Source organism: Malus domestica, chromosome 15 (assembly GCF_042453785.1).
Source record: "Malus domestica chromosome 15, GDT2T_hap1".
Classification (NCBI taxonomy): Eukaryota; Viridiplantae; Streptophyta; class Magnoliopsida; order Rosales; family Rosaceae; genus Malus; species Malus domestica.
In genome coordinates this window covers 51,717,720-51,738,363 of record NC_091675.1, presented here as the reverse complement: position 1 = coordinate 51,738,363, position 20,644 = coordinate 51,717,720, and the positions used below count along the sequence as shown (strand labels likewise).

General features: G+C 37.6%; 3 protein-coding genes across 4 annotated transcripts; 2 read left to right on the top strand and 1 right to left on the bottom strand.

Annotated features, from left to right (window-relative positions):
• Nucleotides 1-2,215: 2,215 nt before the first annotated feature.
• On the top strand, nucleotides 2,216-5,931 carry LOC103425337 (aminotransferase ALD1, chloroplastic-like). Its single transcript, XM_029093929.2, has 9 exons — nucleotides 2,216-2,341; nucleotides 2,535-2,563; nucleotides 2,723-2,790; nucleotides 2,914-3,030; nucleotides 3,677-3,739; nucleotides 4,382-4,486; nucleotides 4,598-4,648; nucleotides 4,754-5,281; nucleotides 5,366-5,931. Exons 1-9 carry the CDS (start codon nucleotides 2,262-2,264, stop codon nucleotides 5,657-5,659), a joined length of 1,335 nt encoding a protein of 444 aa, XP_028949762.2. The 5' UTR covers nucleotides 2,216-2,261; the 3' UTR covers nucleotides 5,660-5,931.
• Nucleotides 5,932-6,348: 417 nt separating this feature from the next.
• On the bottom strand, nucleotides 6,349-8,950 carry LOC103402259 (F-box/kelch-repeat protein At1g22040-like). 2 transcript variants are annotated; one of them, XM_070813350.1, is made up of 2 exons: nucleotides 8,718-8,950; nucleotides 6,349-8,108 (listed from the first exon to the last, which is right to left on the bottom strand). In XM_070813350.1, the coding sequence occupies exon 2, from the start codon at nucleotides 8,048-8,050 to the stop codon at nucleotides 6,620-6,622; it is 1,431 nt and encodes a 476-aa protein (XP_070669451.1). In that variant the 5' UTR covers nucleotides 8,051-8,108; nucleotides 8,718-8,950; the 3' UTR covers nucleotides 6,349-6,619. The 2 variants fall into 2 exon arrangements, with proteins under 2 accessions (XP_070669451.1, XP_070669452.1); XM_070813351.1 differs by having other exon boundaries at nucleotides 6,349-8,094; nucleotides 8,718-8,911.
• Nucleotides 8,951-17,564: 8,614 nt separating this feature from the next.
• Nucleotides 17,565-20,115, top strand: LOC103402260 (protein SODIUM POTASSIUM ROOT DEFECTIVE 1-like). The gene is made up of 3 exons (XM_029095303.2): nucleotides 17,565-18,392; nucleotides 19,205-19,280; nucleotides 19,664-20,115. The coding sequence occupies exons 1-3, from the start codon at nucleotides 17,940-17,942 to the stop codon at nucleotides 19,783-19,785; spliced, it is 651 nt and encodes a 216-aa protein (XP_028951136.1). The 5' UTR covers nucleotides 17,565-17,939; the 3' UTR covers nucleotides 19,786-20,115.
• Nucleotides 20,116-20,644: the final 529 nt, after the last annotated feature.

The following is a 20,644-nucleotide window of genomic DNA, read 5'->3' as shown; positions in this document are numbered from 1 at the left end:
GCGGATTTAAGTAAATCTATCATATTTCAGGTAAATAAGTGTATGCTTCTACTTGAAATATATATAATTTCATCATAAACTACAAAATAGAATGCATATATATCATGAAGTATTGGAACATAATGAAAACATGTGAAATAAGGATATAATGTTTGTTCATTCAAGTATGCAACAAGTCTCTTACAATTTATTGGGAAAAAAAACAAAATGCAAAATGAAAGTTATGTATTTTCTGTCTAAGTGAGTTGCAACCTAGGCGGGTGCCTAGGTGGTCTAGGCGGTGGGCTGGGGCCTAGGCATTAATCGGGGCGGTGGGCTGGGGCCTAGCGCCTAGGCGGCGCTAGGCGGGGCCTAGGCAGCGCTAGACGGGGATTTTTAGAACAGTGAATGTAGGAGGAGGACCAATTTATAATTAAAACAGTAAGTTGTTATTAACACTTCTAAAAAGCCACTATGCAGTCCTCTCAGGTGTCACTTATCTCCTAGTTTTCTTAATGGAAAAAGTGCAGGTTGACTATTACGAAGAGTGAATAATAGCACCTTAGATTAATGAAATTTTTTTAGAATTCTTTTTGTAGTTGACGCTACTTAGTCTAAAATAATACACATATCAACTCGGTCCTTGCTAAACGTTTGTCCCCATGTTGATTGTATTTCATTAATTTTTAGTTGTTTGGCTGGTACGAAAATTTCGTTACTACTTCAAATCCTTCCTTTCATACACTTCATTTTCAATGCATTTAGTTGTGGAAATTTTGTAACTTTATTGCAGTAGACTTGGCACAAAGGGAGACTTGAGCCTAACGGAAGATTTAGCACAAAATCGAACGCAATGGTGTTCTAAGATTTAGAGGTGGTTTGAGAGTGAGGTACTTAAAAAAAAGCACCCATGAAAAAAAGATGTGAGAGTTTTAGGTGTTTAGTAAACTGAAAAAAAAAAAAGACTTATTTTGGAAGCTGTTGTGAGAATAAGCTGAAATCAAAGGAAAAAGCTGAAGCTACTATTTGCAGCTTTGGAAAACTGGTTTTTTTTTTAAAGCACACGGAGCTACAGTGCTCCTTTAATGAAAAGACCCACTATCAGACTGCTTTTTTTTTTTTTCCAAAAGCACTTTTACAAAAAAGTTTATCAAACACTCTGCTGATTTATTTCACAACCGCTTATTCTCACAGTACAACCACTTATTCTCACAACAGTTTTTTTTCAAAGCACAGCAATACCAAACCAGCCCTTATACAGTCGACTCATTTCGTGGCATAAAGCTTTATTGTTGTCGTTGCAGATGTATTCACTTCAACGGAGGATATCGTTTTCCTTGATTGGGAGTTTTCATTTTCTTATTGTTCTTCATCTTCTCTTGCATAAAAAGACGATTCAACATATAAACATCAAGGAGAAGAGGTCAAGTGCAGTTTCCCAGCATTTCACAGGTGGTCAATACGTCACTGTAGAAAAATGTGGAACAAGTGGAAATTAGGTGGTGGTGTGGAAAATAGATTTTTCCATTGTACTTATACTTAAAATAAATAATAACATATAAATGTATACTGATACTTAAAATAAACAAATAAGTGTACTGAGATACATAATACAAAAATAGAATGACATATAAAGTACAAAGTACTTAAACATATTGAAAATATGGAGAACAAATATATAATGAGTGTTTATAAAAGTATTTAACAAGTCTATTACCATTTATTAAAAACATAAAATGCAGGTCTAGGTGGGTTTAGGTGGGCGTCTAGCTAGGTGCCCTTTCTTATTTTTTAAATGCCTAGAAATAATCATGGAGGAGGCTAGCCGCCTAAGCGGGGCCTAGACAGCGTTAGACGGAAACTTTTAGCCTAGGCACCTTTTCTTATTTTTAAACGCTTAGAAATTAATCACGGCAGAGGCTAGTTCCTTAAGCGGGGTTTAGATGGCGTTAGGCCGAGATTTTTAGCCTAGGCGCCCTTTCTTATTTTTTAAACACCTAGAAATTAATCATGACGAAGACTAGCCGCCTAAGCAAGGCCTAGACGACGTTAGGCCAAGACTTTTAGACTAGGCACCCTTTCTTATTTTTTAAACGTCTAGAAATTAATCATGACGGAAGCTAGCCGCCTAAACGGGACCTAGACGGCGTTAGGGCTGAGACTTTTATAACCGAGTCCTATAGATATAGATTATATATATCTCTCTCATACTACAAGTCTCAACTCACAAAAAGAATTTGAGACGAAGTTTGTGATTGAAGCAATCAATAATCCAAATCCAAATGTACAAGTTTCCTACAAGTTTTTCATCAATGTCCCATGCCATGACATTGCAGCCTGTGATGATAATTCAGGCCTTCAGGTACTACTCTAAAATGCCTTTCAAAATTGTAAACTACCTCACTGGTTCACTGCCCTTTCAGTTCTACCTGTCACTCCATTTTCTGCAAACAACAAGCACAAACCCTAAGCCCTGCATTCACAAATTAATAATCATGCTCCATTGCACTTGGTTTGCTATTCTGTAACCTTTCTTTTGTTTGTCATTCACGCAGCTTCAAGAACGAAAAGGACCGATTGTTTGGTATGAACGTTACTATTTCTCCTCTACGTGATTATCCATTCCTTCCACACACACACACACTGCGTATCATAATTTTTTAATCTTTGAATCTGCAACCTTATGAGACCAAAGAATTAAGAAACTGATCACGAATATGATTCTTCCAACTGTAAAAATCAGGTTATCGTACGAAGGTAGCTCGCAATGCAAACATGGAGAAATTGCGGAATGGCTACCTGTTTCCTGAGGTGAGTTCATTCTTCGTTTGGCAATTGGATTAGTCTCCTGAATACACTATTCAGAAACTCATGCTAACAATATATATATATATATATGTGTGTGTGTGTGTGTGTGTGTGTGTGTAAATTCAGATTTCAAGGCTGGAGCTTGAACACATTGAGAAGTACCCGAATGCAAAGTTGATAAGCCTCGGAATCGGCGACACAACAGAACCAGTACCAGAAATCATCGCATCAAGCATGGCTAATGTTAGTAAATTTAACTGAATCAATGAATATATTGCACTAACTACTTTTAAAAGCATACGGTTTACAGAAGAAGAGGGAATAAGAAAAGAAAAGATTTGGGGGGACCTAACTACTTTTAAAAGCATACAGTTTAATTACAGAAGAAGGGGAATAAGAAAAGAAAATAATTTTTTTTTTTGGGGGGAGGGGGGGGGGTGGGGGACTTTGTTTTCAATGTGGTTTTTCAGCCAAAATGATCCGTGAGATTTGCATAACACATAACTTTGGTCCTTAAGATTGAAAATCAATAAAAGTGGTCTCTGAGATTGTTGACCATCCATTATTTTGGTCATTCCATTAAAAAATCCCTTTAAGTGGTCCCTGAGCTTTTTAACGGAATGACCAAAATGATGGATGGTGGACAATCTCAGGGACCAAAGTTATGTGTTATGCAAATCTCATGGACCATTTTGGCTAAAAATACCCTCAACTTAACGGAATTTTTTAACGGAAGAACCAAAATAATAGATGGTGGACAATCTCAGGGACCACTTCTATTGATTTTCAATCTCATGAGACCAAAGTTATGTGTTATGTAAATCTCAATGACCATTTTGACTAAAAAACCATGTGTTAATAATGTTTAGAGAATTTTGGTGTTTTGCAGTATGCACATGCCCTTTCGACCGCTGACGGTTATTCAGGGTACGGACCTGAACAAGGCAATAAGGTACCATAGTAATGCATGATTCTCTCCCGAATGTCATTTTTCATGAGTGGGCGGTTGAGTTTTAATTAAATCTTATTAAGTTAAATTTCTTTTAACATTTATTATGTGATTCATGCATCAGTGTTTAAAATATTGGTATTGATGAAAATATCGATATGCAAGTTTGTGGAAATATCTATAGATGTATTGATACCGGTTGCTTTCGATGGAAATGATAAAATTTTTGCTCAAAAATGGAAAAATTTAAAATGGAACTCTAGGATATGGGAGTTTGCCGATATTTAACCAATATATCAGAAATATTGACGAAATCAAACGATTTTAGTTGAAATTTAAGAGTTTCTCCAGGTCAATGAAATATGTCGATTTTTCAATATTTCTTTGGAAATGTCGACTGCATCAAAGAAATTTCAAACATTGTCGTGCATTCATTTTTTTTCTTTTGCTTTGCTTCCCCGAGCTTGTTATCTTGTCGGATTATGAACTTCAAGTGTGTTCCACGTTCGTAGTCAGCTGAACACAAGTCTAGCAAGAAAGCATTACTTCTCTTTCTCTCCCTCCATATATATGTTGGTGTGTGTGTGCGCGCTCGTGTCCGTGCGCTTGCTAAGTACCTAAACTTGTTTATATGTCTACATATAGGCATTGCGGGAGGCAATTGTAAAAGCATTCTATAAAGATCTGCAGATAAAAGACACAGAAGTTTTCGTATCAGATGGTGCGCAGTGTGACATTACTCGGCTTCAGGTACTCAATTACCGTTTTAGTTTGGCGGATGCTCGTTATCTTAACACGTGCAACGCTAGAAGCAAGGGTATTCCGGTAACACAGATTTATGATTTTCTTATGTACTTACAGTTGTTGCTGGGCTCCAGAGTGACCATAGCTGTGCAGGATCCATCATTTCCGGTACGTTGCTATGTTACTCAATCTTGTTCCAAACGAACAAATGCTTAATTGAATTATTCCGAATAACTGATGATTGGTATCTGATCCGATACATTGCGCTGGCAGGCTTACATCGACTCAAGTGTGATTATCGGTCAAGCTGGAGACGAAGGTGGGAGTGGAAGGTATGGGAGCATTGAGTACATGAAGTGTGGACCAGAAAATAACTTCTTTCCGGACTTGGCAACCACTTCAAGAACAGATGTTATCTTCTTCTGCTCTCCAAACAACCCCACTGGTCATGCAGCAACTAGGGAGCAATTAGAGCTTCTTGTCAAGTTTGCCAGGGACAATGGATCCATTATCATCTTCGACTCTGCTTATTCGTCTTATGTACAAGACGATAACTGCCCTCGTTCCATCTTTGAAATTCCCGGCTCTAGACAGGTTGCGATCGAAATATCATCATTCTCCAAGTTTGCTGGCTTCACTGGTGTCCGTCTAGGCTGGACAGTTGTGCCTGACGAGCTCTTATACTTGAATGGATTTCCTGTTATACATGACTTCAATCGCATTGTCAGCACTTGCTTCAATGGGGCGTCCAATGTTGCTCAAGCTGGTGGACTCGCCTGTCTTTCCTCGCAAGGCTTCAAGGTAAACCTTTTATACATCAAATAAATAACTTCCAAACAAGTTACATTGACTACAAAATTACAAATTCACATTTTGCGGTTTCAGGCTGTGAATTCCCTGGTTGACTACTACATGGAGAATGCAAATATACTGGGTGAGGCATTGTCTTCTGTTGGTTTACAAGTATTCGGCGGTGCAAATGCTCCCTACATTTGGGTGCACTTTCCAGGCTCAAATTCTTGGGATGTATGCAAAGACATTCTTGAGAAAACACACATAATTACAGTTCCGGGATCTGGATTTGGTCCGTCGGGTGAAGAGTTCCTGAGAATTAGTGCTTTTGGCCACCGAGAGTGTATACTAGAGGCCGCAGCTAGGCTTAAAACCCTATTTCTATAGGAATAAGGAACACCCTACTTCTCACTTCATCTATTCACAATCAGCATACACGACATCATTGGGATGGATTGGCCCGCTAAATGTTATACTTTACAACTTAGAGGCTTCATTTTATGAGAGGGAATAATTACTAAACCAATAATAATTTGTGGCACGGGGTAAAAATTTGTACGAGAATATGAGATTTCTTATATTTTCTACCTAGTATTAAAGTTATATATGTCTTTGAGAGTGTATGTGGGTTTTTCTAAATATTAAGTCGCTTGGCTACACTTACCCTTGAATTAAACAGTCTTGTCACAGAAGTAGAGTAATCTCAAAGGAAAGAGGCAATTGGCTAAGCAAAACTTTGCCATAAACATTCACTACCTACTTTCGTACAAAAGAAACTGACATGATTAACCCAAACCACATACACTGTTTCTCTAAGAAAATGTTACGAAGATTTGCTGACATATTTATCTCACTTGCACCATTTAACTACTAGCCACATCGCTTCAACTCACTATATATGCCAGGGGCTGAACGTCTGCGCCTCAAAATAAAGGAATTCTTAAAGAAATCTACAATCTATGTCAGTAGAAATGCACCAACAATCCGATGCACGGCTATCAAGATAAAAGAAAATGCTAAAACTGTGTTCTTAATGTAGCATAGAGATAATTGAGCTAACTGCAGATCTGGGAAAATTAATTCAAAACAAATTCATCAAACGGGAAAGAAAATAGCTTGAGACACAGGTCTTATATACAATATATCCTGAACCTCTATAATTTTGCTTCTTTTAAACACAACGGTCAATATAGAATGATTATATCCAGTAAAGAGCTATCACAATGCACTGATAAAAGTTTCAAACTTTGACAGAAAAAAAGGGTAAGATAATTAATAGCAATCACATCAACCGAAACTTTTTTCAAGTTTTGAGCTATACTCAAAATCTTAAGGGAATGCAAAACATCAAACATCAAGGACTAGACAGCTAACCAGTTCAGCAGCCCGTGCACTCCTTGTGGCAATTACTTTCCAAGGATCTCGTTCTGATTCTGCTGGTCGTTCAACATCTTCATGGGGGTCATTGCGAGATGAGGATGAAGCTACTGAGATCGATGCAAAATGGTCCGGCACAGAAGCCTGCAGAACAGCAATGTTGTTATTTGCATCCCTTGTGATCACATGAAGCTTCCCCAGCAAACCAGCAAGCAAATAGGGAGACTCTGATTCAGTGAAGTCACGAATTGGAACATCTTCTGCAACAACTTTCCAGGCATCAGCTTGGTAATCGTATACCTTGATCTTTGCACTGTCAAGAGAACTAGAAGGATCCAATGCATACAATTCGCCATCAACTGTGACACTCATTTTTGTCCCTGCCTGCCTTGCAGGCCAACCCTCTCCCATGCCAGTTGGCATTTCAACCCATGAATTTGCCTCTGGATCATAAACCTCTCCTCCAACGTCAACAAAAAATGGCCAGCAGTACAAACTCTGTGGAACGAACAACCTTCCCCTGTATGAAGTCATTCCGGTTGCAATAGGCTTCAGCAGGTCAGCCAAAAATGCAGTTGGTAACACCTGAGCTTTCGTAAAAGGCATGCTTGGTAATTGGGACCACACACCTGTTTTTGGATCAAATACTTCAGCTGATTGAAGAGGGGTCAATCCACCGTGACCCCTTGTAACACCTCCAACAACATAAAGCTTATCGTTTAAGATGCCGGTCTTACAATAAGCTCTACCAATAGACATTGGACTTGATTCACTCCAAGTATTTTTAACTGGATTGTACCGCCATGTGCATCTCAAAGCCGAAGCCCTTGAAAATCCCCCTAGCACATAGAGGCAGCCATCAATAGCCCCAATAGAGCAACCACAAAAAGGCATTCGATCCAGTGAATCCTTCCTCCCAAGCCAACCCATGATGACATCTGCAATTCTGACACTAGAGCCTGCCATGTTCCACATTCTCTGGCCAGTTAAACCCTTCCTAGATTCTTCTTCCGGAGTAACATTAGGCATAGATGGCAACCTTTGCCATTTTCTGGCCAGAGGATCCAGAGCACACCATACGAGCTTATCACTTTGGACCTTTGTTAACATGTAGAGCCATTCCTCCGTTGTTCCTAGTTCTTTTCTCAAAGAAAAAAGTTCAGGACTCGTAATGGTGGCTTTCCAGGTCCGTGAAACAGACTTGAGCTTCAAATAGTGGATCCTAGGAATTCTGGCAAGAATCTGAATAGATATCTCGTCAGGAATGCAGGGAATCAATCTTGGGTTTTCGTCATAAAAGCTTGGAGACAACTTCATCCTCTTGCATGATGCACTCAGCAAATCTTGAGAAGGTTCACTGACCCTAGTCCTGGAATGATTCAAGCTCAATATAGCCCCCATTGGGTATATCTTCCTTCAAACTCTTCAATCACAGTTGTAACATCCTATATATATACAACTACAGAACACCGAATAAATACATCAACAACAACAAAGCCTTAGCCAACTAAGTGAGGTCGGCTGTATGAATCCTAGAACGCCAAATAAACTTTGGCATGAGAAATCGAGAATCAATACCGAACGCCAATTATCATAAGTGACAGAATGCAATGCAGATCAAATGAAAACTGAAAACTCTAAAGTTATCATAAGTCCACTAAATTGGTACCTTGAATTCAAGACACCAAAATATAATAACTGCTGCCATCCTTCATCCGCCATACAGGTTAACTCAATGGATTTAAGATATAATTCAGATAACAATGGTTGCTAAGATATTCATGCCGAAAAATGGTTCATAAGATCAAATTATCAACTGAAATGGGTGCCATTAAGGAAATACGAACGAAACATCCAAATAAAAGAGTCCAGAATTCACAAAACAAATTCACTATCTTATTTGTTTGCCTCAATTTTTCTCGGCCACCAACTAACAAACAAATTTGATGCAATTGGAATCAAAATTCAACCATTCTACACAATTCAACAACACAATTGGAAGCAAAATTAAAAAATAAATCAAATAAATAAATTAAAAGGAGAAAGGGAATCGAGAGCGTTGGATCACCTGGGAAATGGAATCTGGGTGCTCTCCAATCCAAGCTTAATAGTGAGCTGAAGCAAAAGTCGTTGAAATCCCTCAGTTTCTTCTCCTCTTCTAATTGCTTTGTTTGTCTCTTTGTTTGCGTTGCGTGCGCTACCAAAGTCGTCCGATTCCCTGCAACGCAGTCCACGTCGTAACTTATGCCTCCGACTTCATTCGTCTTGCTACTTGTTAGGAAATAATCTGCTAATAAAAGACATTCGCATATTCACTCTTAATCCATATCTTTATCGTAAAACTTTCATAATCAAAACCGTTTAATCTTTTAATCTTCGTTTCTAGATCATTTGTACAAAACATCATTTGAAACAGTTTAATTGTGTAAATATATAAAATAAATCAACGGTACATTATGAATACACTACTTGGTATCTACACCGTCGATTTATTTGGATGACTAAAAGTTATCATATTCGAATGGTTTTTTTTTGTAAGGATAGATCTTTAAATGAAGATTAAGAGTTAAACGGTTCCAATGATCAAACTTCTACAATGAAGAATGAGTTCATCCCCTAAGAGGTGAATGCTACTATTATCCAAATTTATGTACACAAAGCAGTTGTTATTAGTACTCTAAAAATGTTATCATGCAATCATCTATTCATTTTTTGTGTTTTTTTTTATAAATTGAAATGTTAGAGACACTCTATAAAATAGTCTAATGAGCTTGTGAAAATCTCTTACAACTTAAGTGATAAAGGGGAAGATATTGATAAATTTTTAGGTTTTTCATGATCCATCACTTACATCACCGACATTGTCACCAACTTAATAACCACAATATAATTTATGTATATAACAAAGTTGGAAAATGAAAAAAATAAAATCATGTACAGCACGACCACCTTTCAATAGTTATCCTAGTTGTTCCCCAACCATCATTGTTACAATCCTCACTACCAGAGTCACCATATCTCCTTCACCCCACACCATTGCTACCACCTCCCACCACCATCTCAACCTTGTCGCCATTTCCACCACCATGGCCACCACCACCTCCACCATCTTCTCTATCACTCACCGATCTAAACCCTTTTTATTGTTATTTAGTTATTTAATCGCTTAGTTCACTTGTGAACTAGTGTTGTAACTAGGTTTTCATTGAAATATCTAATCTTATGTGCATGAGTTCTAGTTAACCCTGTGTATTTGTTTTACCACAACTTCCTTTCATCACCTATCATTCATACGTGTATCTTTGCCATCATCACTCAAATCATCTCCCTAGCACCCTTCCATCACCACCACGCCCTTTCCCCCTCCCCATCCCCTCTCCCCCACGCCACCATCTTCGCAACCATCACTCCAACCACCATTAATTGCTCCCTCTCTCCCAAACTGATGTAACCAAAAACCCCACCAACCAGTGTCACCACTACCCACAACCACCACCCCCTCTCCCCCGACCACGTCTATGCTAAAATTTATATTACAAAAAAGGTTACAACCAACCACTACTATAGATTTACTGTACATGAAACGTAAAACATGTATCATCTTTATAGAGGTCAGAGTGAATGGGTGTGGAACATAGAGAGAGAAGAGAGAGATGTGTAATTGTGAGGTGTGTGTTATTCCACCCCCAGTGTGCATTTATTTATAGTAGTAGGGAATGTAAATTCCTTATCCAAATAGGATTACAACTCTAATAGGATAATATCTAGTCTAAGAGATATAGTAGAATCTCATAAGGATATTCTAAATATGTTAGGATTTACACAATCACATTCCTAATCTAATAGGACTGCAACATTCCCCCTTGAGTATGTAAATACTCACACAAATGACGCATCAGGTCTTCAGCGATGAAGTAAGTACAGTTGATGAAGTCGTCGACACAATGAGCGAATGTGAGTCTCAAATCAACGGAAGAATGCATAAAAGGTAAAACTCACAAAATCTCGCTATGGTAAAACCTAAGATGGGAGAAAAACTCATAAACTAAGGAGAAAAGTGAGAAGTTGCATTAAGTCAAAACTATAAGTCTTCTGCACACAAGTAGAAGAGCTCACAAGGGTATGATCAGCCCAAGATAGGTGCCTCATCAAAACCTAGTTAGGTAGCAAAAACCCAATGGGAAAAATGCTCCTAATCATAGGAAAAAAGAGTACATTAAGATCAAGTGAGTATAATCTGAATACTCCCCCTGAGTTTGACAGACTTCTAAATGAGAACTACAAGCATTTCATATGAATAGTTAGGCATACCAGTTCCTCGAACAAGCTTCTGGAAGGTTGACTTCAGTAGTGACGACGTGTAGAGGTCAGCAAGGTTGTCTGGGATCGGCTTGCATGACTTCAATCTCCTGATGTTGTGTTGATGTAGATGCAATATGTCTTGGCATTGACTTCGTTGATGTATCATATCTTGGTGAGGTCGATACATGCGACATAATCTTCATGGATCGTCCATTAGACTCAACAATGGATGAAAACAGCAGGTACTTCAAATATGCTCAACAAGAGATCTCAACCATGCCTCACGTGTGGCATAGTGAAGTAAGGTGGGTCTTGGAACGAGTCGAAGATTTCGCAACTAAGGTCATCTTGTGGACCTCCAAGATATTACGATATCCCTAACGATAAAGATAACCATTTTGGGGATGTGCTTTGTGTGGGTTTGATAAGTAACCAGCGTCAACATAACAACAAGGCAAGCATCATTTCGATGATCAAGGGGTCGGATCTATTCAGGATGCGTTGGGATTAGTCCAAATCTGTAGTACCTTTCAGGGTAGCAGAAATCGTCTTTAATACCAATTCAGTCGATGCGTGTAGGTGTGATGCTGCATCTTTACTAATAGATCAACAGTGAAGAAGATGTTATTTCTAACGAAATGAGCTAAGTGCAACAAAGCTTAAAGTTGAACTCAGATATGGAACTTCGGATTCCATAACCTCTTCAAGGGTTTCATTTGTATATAGCGTATGAAAGATCATAGGTATACTCAAAAGGTAACACCCTAGGGTATAGTTCAACTAGTAGACCAAATTACCATTAGAACAACGCCTAAACTTCAGGGCAAGGCATAAACAAAATTTTCCAAGATCCATCATCTCAAATTCCGTCTTCAGGTGGGAAGCGGTTTTCTCAAGCTCTTCCAGAGTCTTAGTGAGGTTCATGTCATTTGACATAAACTGAAACTCTAGCAATTTGAAATAAGACTTCATAGTTTAACATGCAAGGGCATAATTCATATCCCTAATTGATCAAATAATCACTTAGACGGGTGTACCACATCCATCAGATTGCTTTAATCTGTAAGTGAACTCCTCAAACAAGTTAAAAGGGTGTGGTTTGGAACTATTTGAACCAGTCCATGTAATTCTTCGAGAACTTACATGTAAATCTCCGTATCAATATCCTCATGGAGAAACACTAACCACACCCGTAATGCTGCAGTCAATCACAGGGCGTTGAAGAGAAACATTGCGTCGTAAGGCGTGCATAATATCACAATATTTCATTCATCTTATTACACTTCATTTCCCACTTGTAACACAACAGGGTTACCTTAGGCAATGTAAAAACTACATGTCCAAACAAACTTTGTTAAGGAATTTAACTTGGATTGTAATTTCGGTTATCCAATCAATTCTACGTTGTCACTGATCAACGGAACGCAGTTTGATATCGTCGCTTTTCATTTATGTCGGTAGCTACCATATAAGTGAAAACATCATCAATGATAATCTCATTCCAATTCCATCATCTCATCCAAACTAGTATACTGGACTAAGAACTTTAAGTCTCGGGAGTAATTTGCATTAATCTCATGAGATGTAAATGATTTGAGATATCGATTGAGTATGGATTCATAGTGTGTTGTGACCTTCTTCTTTTAGGGAAGTGAATCCTATGAACCGAGTGATCTGTTGTGCTTCAGGTCAAAACAGATTGATTGGCTATCCGCCGGTGTACTAGACCGTTCAACAGGGGAGACACATCTTTCGATGATGTTAACTCGACGTCTGTTAAGTACATCTACTCTTGCAGGCATGTTTATAGCTGGTATATGATCTCATCACTTTAGCTAGATCAGAGGAATGCATCTGGAGCAACATTCTGAAAGCTAGAATACATCGTACTTGCTTATCACACTTGTGCGGTACTGGGATTGATATGAGACATAGTGAGCAACATCCATAGAAATTCACGTTGTTCTATAAGAATGTTGACGTTCTTATCTTCCCCTAACGGCGGGAAGACTGTCTCATTCAAGTGACAATCCGTAAATGAGCGGTAAAGAGATCACATGCAATGGCTCTAAAGAGCTAGTGCGAAGGAGAATCATGATCGATAAAGATTCACATCCTTATTTGATGACCCATATTGGTACATTGCGGTGGTGCAACTTGGCATATGGAATGCACACCCAAAACACATAAATACGAAGCGTCAGGATTCGTACCTAGTAACCGACTGTAACGTCAAAAATGGTTGGGTGGCCATGGGCCTCAAGGCGAACCAACATAGTTACGTACAAGATTGCATAGCCTTAGGCATAAACTAAAAGCTTGGTGCGTTCACCAAGGTTCGGAGAATCAATTAAATTGCACTTTATGATTGCTCTACGAGGCTATTTTGGGATGAATATGGGAATTTGATGTCTAATTATAAACCCAAAAGAAATGCAATACTAATTGAAAACCTTCAATATAAACTCTTCAGACTTTATGGGATAATTAGGATGGTGAATCCTTATAATCGGCTAAGAGGATTAACAACAATGTGTGTGGACAAACATGTGACCAGTTTGTCGATTCATTAACCAAAACCATAAGTGTTTATATGGTCTGCATTTTGGTTGGATTAGTCCACATATCGTATCTTTGCTAGGGATGATTTAGAAATCAATTTCCCCAACGAGCAGGCTTGGCAAAGTGTGCTTATAGGCACACAATCCTTATTTCTGGTAAGGAGATGCATCGTGGCATCATTGTTCGACCTAAGTGTCCAAAAAGTTGTGCCAAGGCAAGTAAACTGCTCAATCACCAGGCTTCAGGCCGGTCACATGTGGCGTGTTCCCAGTTGGGAGACAGCCCATTTGCCCCAAAGCAAAGCTTTAAGCTCATATTTGGAGGTGGTGCAAAGATATTCTACTATATTTTCCACCAGTGGTTTCATTCATGATTATTGTCATCTCGAATATCCTTAAGACTCAATGATGTTCTTCCAGAACAGATAGAATATAAGGTATCTTAAATGGTAATGTAGTACTATTCATACAACGATGAGCGTGCCAATGCTCTTAATCAGGTTGGATAGACCTGAAGTCATTGCTAGAGATGTGATTTAGGTCTAAAGTTAGTGTGCGTAGTATCACATTCATCCAAACAACTACCTTTCCCACATTTGTACCTAATCACGTGTTTAATTGAATTTGGTCACATGTATACAAGAAACATGATTCAATTAACTCATATTCAAGGACAATATTGATAAGATTAATGAAAATAAACACCAAACGTGAATCCAAGAACATAGAAAAATGTTCACAAAGTAAACCAAGGTTACTAAGGTGGATTCAGGCAACATGACCACGGTGTTTGCTGGAGCAAAATTAGTCTCACATATAGACTCCAACTGAAGCTAAGTCTATACCGTTCTCACATTTGTGGTAGTAATCAGATACGAGAATTTGGTAAACTTCTGTTTTCTATACTGCTACTTCAAAAGCGAGTTAGAAACATGGAATGACGAGAAAAGTATTCTTTAGTCAAAATTCAATCGGATTTATAACTTCAGAATCACACTCATTCATGGACGTAATCACGGTGTGCTTCAGGTAAAGTTAGAACATTCGGGTTCTAAGACATGGTTTGCATGAAAAACGTTGGGCTTTCATGGGTGTTTTGTTTTATGAAAACTTCGGGTTTTAAAGGCACTAAATTCGAAACTACAGGTTCAATTTAGTTTATGAACGTTTAGTTCATAAAAGAGAGGTTCCTGGAAGAACACAGAATGCATTATGCTGATTTAAGCGTAGTGGATTTAAGTTGCTTCAGGAACTTAAGTGTGAGCGCTTCGAGACTATGAAAGGATGTCAATGATTCAAAGAAGATAAATAAATTATTGAATCGTTAATATCCAAAAATGGGCATCAAGCCAATAATTTTGGATGTCTTGTCAGATTAATGGAATGTTGCTCACTTTTAATTAATTCAACAAATCAGGACCATACGGGGTCTATCATGGAAGCAAAATAATGACATTCGGGTCATATTAGCTTCGATTGGTGGCAGGTTAAGTGACAAGTGAATTATGGCTTAGTACAACTTTAACTAAAAACGTCCCAAAAATATTTGGGTATGGTTAAGAAGCACGGGATGCTAAAATATTGCATTGGGTCGAAAAAATAATGCAGCCTAGCACATATGGGCTGGCTGCAACACACTACCCCGCAACAAATAAAAAAATTGCAGGCCATTGAGCTTGGGGACACGTCTGTAGGTGGCAGCGGGCCGAGGTAAACAACTTATCAAAGCAAAAACAATTTGGTTGCTAGTGGGCTTGGGAAATGATGTTGTGCAACCCATCATACAAAGCAAGTTACAAGCTTACGGTTGAAAGCGAGCCAGTTGCAGATGCAAGCCTAGTCAACAATTGGCTGATGGGTTGGTGTGTGAGAAGCCCAGCAATGCGCTGGCTTCTGGAATGGGATGCGAGATAAGCCTAACAAGTTATGCTTGCTGGCTGGCTGGCTTAAGGCGTTGGACAAGCCTAACACGTGCTGACTTGGTCTGGCATGGGCTGGAGTGAGGAAGAGGCCAGCAAACAAGTTATTGGTATGCAGCTTGGAGGACTGTGGGCCCAACAAATTTCAAAACCAAGGTCGATGGCCTAGTTTACGTACGCAGCAAAGCCCAAATGGCTGCTGCCTCACGGGGGCGTCGATACGACATTGTTCCAACACCCAAGCCTCGAGCTACAGGCTTGGCTTTGGCATCAGGTCGGCGTGGTGGCGCGGCTCTAGGCCTCCGCTTAGCTGCAGATTTCCCAAATTTAAATTTCCCTTTTTTTTCTTTTTTTTTGAAATTCCTAAGGGTTTGAAAACCCTAGTTGCTTATATTTCTTTCAATTCTTTGACTCACAAATTCCATATAGCAAAAAATTGCGTAATGCATGAAATGTGTATATATATACACTAGCAAATATATGAAACATATACAATATATATAGCGGAAGGTAAATCTAAATGTAGGGGGTTCATGCATTATAGGAAATGTTTTCATGCTTCACGGTCGTTTCAAATATCTTAATTTATTTTAAAAGAACCTAATTGGCATAAAACAATTGGGCCTTTGAATTTGTAGAAAATCCTTCTCGGAAAGTCGGAATTGCATCTCCAATGGGTTGTATCACGTTCAATAAAGAAAAATTCATTTGAATCAATAGCATGTTGATCAATTCAAGAAAATAAATAAATTAATCATAAAAAATGATTAAAACGTGATACTCCCCTGATTGAAGAACAAACTCTCTTTAACACAGCGTCAAGAGCGTGCTGATAACGTGTTGTAGGCATAATTTACTAAACAATTATGGAGGCCAGAGGGAGGGGGTGCATCACATGGAGAGAGAAGAGAGAGATATGTAATTGTGAGGTGTGTGTTATTACACCCATTGTGCTTTTATTTATAGTAGTAGTGAGGTGTGTGTTATTACACCCATTGTGCTTTTATTTATAGTAGTAGTGAAGGTAAATTATTTACCCCCCAATAGGATTACAACTCTAATAGGATAATATCTAATCTAAGAGATATGGTAGAATCCCATAAGGATATCCTAGATATGTTAAGATTTACATAATCATATTCCTAATCTAATAGAACGGCAACACCATAAATAATTCATATCATAAAAATGCTAAATTTTATTTGTCCTATTCATTTTACAAAGTAGTTCTTCAAAAATCTTTTTATAAAACATTAAAGACGTGTCCTTATAGTAATCTTAAATTTTTTCATAAAAAAAATTATGATGCTTTGATACCAGATATAAAATTAAGGATCTAAAACTAATATTAATTACATACTAAATCAATTTACACATACAATGAATATGAAGATATGATTGCGGGCACTAGAAGATTGTCCTACTCCCACAAAACTGTATCCTTATGCTTTCAGTGATCACTGACAGAATTTAAACTTGTCTTTGAGAGAGGAGGGACCACCTATATGTAGTCTCATAAGTCCGTCAATATTGCACCTATTAGAACATGATAAAACTCTAACCTGCTAGAGTTACTACAATATGCTTAAACATATATATATAAAGCCTAAATTTACTTCATTAACCTGAGAACATATGAACTCTATATATTACCCCAATTAATAGTCCTTTCGAATAGTGATTATGTGTTCTCAATGTAGTAGATTAATTGAATAATTCAATGTATTGGGAAGTAAAGAAGAGAACGATACATACTAGGGTCGACATTTCTATAATGCTCCGCTTTTTTAACAATTTGTATAAAAATTCAAAATTAATATCTAAAACGATTAAATTAGTATACCAGAAAGCACCATATAACTAGCTTAGCTTTCCATTCAATATATCAAATCATCAATCTAGGCCCATTCTGGTTTTTGCTGCAGGTAGCATTAGTAAGGATGTGGTATATTTACTCAGAAGGGAAAAGGATTAAGGATATATTGCATATGCATATGTGATATGTGGGTATTGGATCAATACAACTGAAGATAAATAGTGAATTGGTGAAGTACATTAAACAGAGAAAAAGACAGGATGGTGAAGTAGGCTAGTACTAGAAATAAAATTAACTGTCTGGCAGAGCCAGTTGCAGTGCAATGCCTGCCAAACTCTGTTAGCTAAGTCATAAAGACAGCATGTTCAGTACCCTCTCCTTCTCATCCCTATTCTTATCATCCTGCCAAGAATTACTTACCTACTACGAGTATTTCATCAATAGTGAAGCATCCCTTTGACATCAAAATAAAAGACGCGTGTAAGTTTTGTCCACATGTATTTATTTTATTGACACATAACACTACATGACGTTGTACTCATGTTATGTAAGTTGTTCTCATTCCTTCACGCATCTTTTATCTATATTATTCACCGCTAGCGTTTGCATAACTTAGTTAACATACACTCTCACTCTCTCTGTCTCTCTCCCTCCCTCCCTCCCTCCTACTAATTAGTAACCAATTATATATCATGAACATGAAAAGCCGCAGCGGTACCAAGGAGAAGATGAAGAAGAAGATGATGATGAGAGGGTTCATGTGCCAGTCTCAGGTAGCAACTGCGGTGTGTATGACTGATGCTCGTTCCATTATCATGCCGCCAACAAGACCAGCTGCAGCTACCACTGTCCGCCACAATCACAATGCTGGACATGGGCATTACATGATGATGAGAAGATCAACTAGTACTAATAACGCTGGTGATGGCGGCAGCGGTGGTCAATACTACTACCCCAGGCTCCTCAACACTCCTCCAGCTCATGGCCATGAGACATCCTACTCTCACGGTCGCAGGCGAAGCACTACCACTAGCAGAATTCTTAACCACCATGATCAGCAGCCAATGTCAAAGTCGATCCGAAAACTACCATTATCTGATCCAGATTTACTACCACCGTCATCATCCGCGGACAATGTCTTCCAGGTAAAAATACATATTTATTTGCAAACTTTGTCATCAACTTTTAATATTTTTTTTCCAACTGTAGTGTGTTAAATGGAACAAAATTTTCTCAAATGTTTATATGAATGATCAACGTCAGTCTAGTCCTATGCAAAAATTCTCAAATCCCCTTATCCCGGACCTCAATCAATCAGTTGAAAATATATTAGGCCCACTGTCAGATCCAGTACTCAATTGAAAGCAGCCATAGCCTGCAAGGCCAGGCCCTCCACAATAACACTATTTTCCTTCTTTTGTTTTTTTATGTAACTATACTATATTTTCTGGATTGTATACTACTGAAGAGTAAAAGAATATCATGTAGGAAATTTGCCAAAATAAATTACAATATATAATGAAAAGTTTCACTTGGTCCGTCTCTCTCAAATCTTGGTTTATATTGCCGACTTCAGCTTAATTACTTTCCTTTCTGCCTAGAAAAACAAAACAAAACAAAAAGTAAATCAATAGTCAAACAAGTTTTACCCTTATATCCACCCATAAAAAAATTATAAGAAAACATTAAGTTCTTCCAAAATTGACTATATATCTCTCTGTTAGAAGTGTTTTAGAAATGTCTACGATCAAGTAAATAGTTCTATGAACGAATGGATCGGGTTGAATTGGAATCATTCTCAACAAGTCCATACGAAGTGATCTCATTTTTTTTCATCCGGTCGAGTAGAGATCAAAGGTCTTGAGTGAATGATCTGGCATAATAACTCAAAGGATAAAGAAATATTCTTAACTTAAAGGTCAATGCAGTGTAATGTGTTGGTTACATATATATGCAGGTGGTTGTTATGAGAGTTTCCATTCATTGCCAAGGATGTGCTGGTAAACTGAAGAAACATCTCTCTAAGATGGAAGGTACGTTTTAATATTTTATATGACTACGAATATCACATTAATATTTTCTAGGCTTTTTCTTCTTAGGGTCCTTGATTCTATTGTGTTTAATTTTCTCTTAGAACTTAGAAGGTTTGATTCACTATATATGTCTTTTAAGGGAGGCACCAATCTTATTTTTAAGAGTTAAGTTATTCACACCCTTTAAAATTTATCGTGTTTTCTCAAAATTTTCATGAGTTCAAAAAATTACACTAAAATCTCCCAAAGTCGGTTTACCGTGTATTTTTCGCTTAACACTTTTTGTTTTGTTATCATTTCCTGTTTGTTTTATCCATTTATGCTTGCAATTAATTAACATTTTCAGGAAATTAAATATTTTTGGGATTTTGTATATATACCAGGGGTTACATCTTTCAGTATTGACCTAGAGACAAAGATGGTAACTGTTAGGGGACACGTTTCAGCAGTTGGAGTCGTGGAGAGCATTTCAAAAGTGAAGAAGGCAGAGTTATTAGCCTCTTGAATCCATTCAAGGGTTACCCCATATAGTGGGAAAAGTTGGTCAATTTTAATAGGTATTTGTCATTACCTTCTGTTTAGAGTAACTACTCCAAGAGGTATTTGACCAATAAAAAAAAAAAAAACTACTCCAAGAGGTAGGTCCTTCCAAAAAATAAAAAGAGGTAAATGTGGGTGCTAATTCGATCATGTGAGCTATGGCCCTATTGATATTGACATGTTTATTTTTCCCTTCTTCCTTTAATTTCCCTGGTCACAAATTGAAAGTGATGGTGATGTATCATGGTTTGACAATCGAAGCAAAATTGAATTTATAGTATTTCTTTATTTCTTACCCTTGTTATGGCAAAAGAAAATTCAAGAGTGGACCGGCTCACAATATAAACAATGTGAATGACGATAAGATATATGATTGAAAGTTTAATAACTAAATACGTAAAGACCAAAGATCTCGATTCATACAAAAAGGCATTTATAGATGTTAGTATTCCCTAAATTTGAGTTTGTAAAGGTTAATATTGTGATAGACCGTTGTCTTCAAATAACATTTATTCTCACTCAAATGAGTTTGGCATTTGGTTTTTGGAAAATCACTTTCAGGTTACATCAAAGTTTGAAATTTTCAACCTAACAATATTAAAGTTATCCTTTGAAAATTCTACAAATAAGTTTAGGGGTGTTTTTTAAGAAGGATTGGATAGAAAACAACATTTCCAATTTTCATTCCAAAATTTTTTAATTGGATTTGATCATAGTTTTTGTAATACCCTGAAAAATTTAAATATATGAATTAGATATTCATAATTATGAATATATAGATAAAATCGAAAATAAATCGATTATGATTATGGAAATAGAATTGG

What these genes read in the sequence shown, in the direction of transcription:
- LOC103425337 (XM_029093929.2), top strand. Translation starts at nt 2,262, where the DNA reads ATGTACAAGTTTCCTACAAGTTTTTCATCAATGTCCCATGCCATGACA. An exon ending in GTGACATTACTCGGCTTCAG is followed by an intron (nt 4,487 to 4,597) that starts GTACTCAATTAC and finishes ATGTACTTACAG; the next exon opens with TTGTTGCTGGGCTCCAGAGT. An exon ending in TGCAGGATCCATCATTTCCG is followed by an intron (nt 4,649 to 4,753) that starts GTACGTTGCTAT and finishes TTGCGCTGGCAG; the next exon opens with GCTTACATCGACTCAAGTGT.
- LOC103402259 (XM_070813350.1), bottom strand. Translation starts at nt 8,050, where the DNA reads ATGGGGGCTATATTGAGCTTGAATCATTCCAGGACTAGGGTCAGTGAA.
- LOC103402260 (XM_029095303.2), top strand. Translation starts at nt 17,940, where the DNA reads ATGAACATGAAAAGCCGCAGCGGTACCAAGGAGAAGATGAAGAAGAAG. An exon ending in CCGCGGACAATGTCTTCCAG is followed by an intron (nt 18,393 to 19,204) that starts GTAAAAATACAT and finishes ATATATATGCAG; the next exon opens with GTGGTTGTTATGAGAGTTTC. An exon ending in ACATCTCTCTAAGATGGAAG is followed by an intron (nt 19,281 to 19,663) that starts GTACGTTTTAAT and finishes TATATATACCAG; the next exon opens with GGGTTACATCTTTCAGTATT.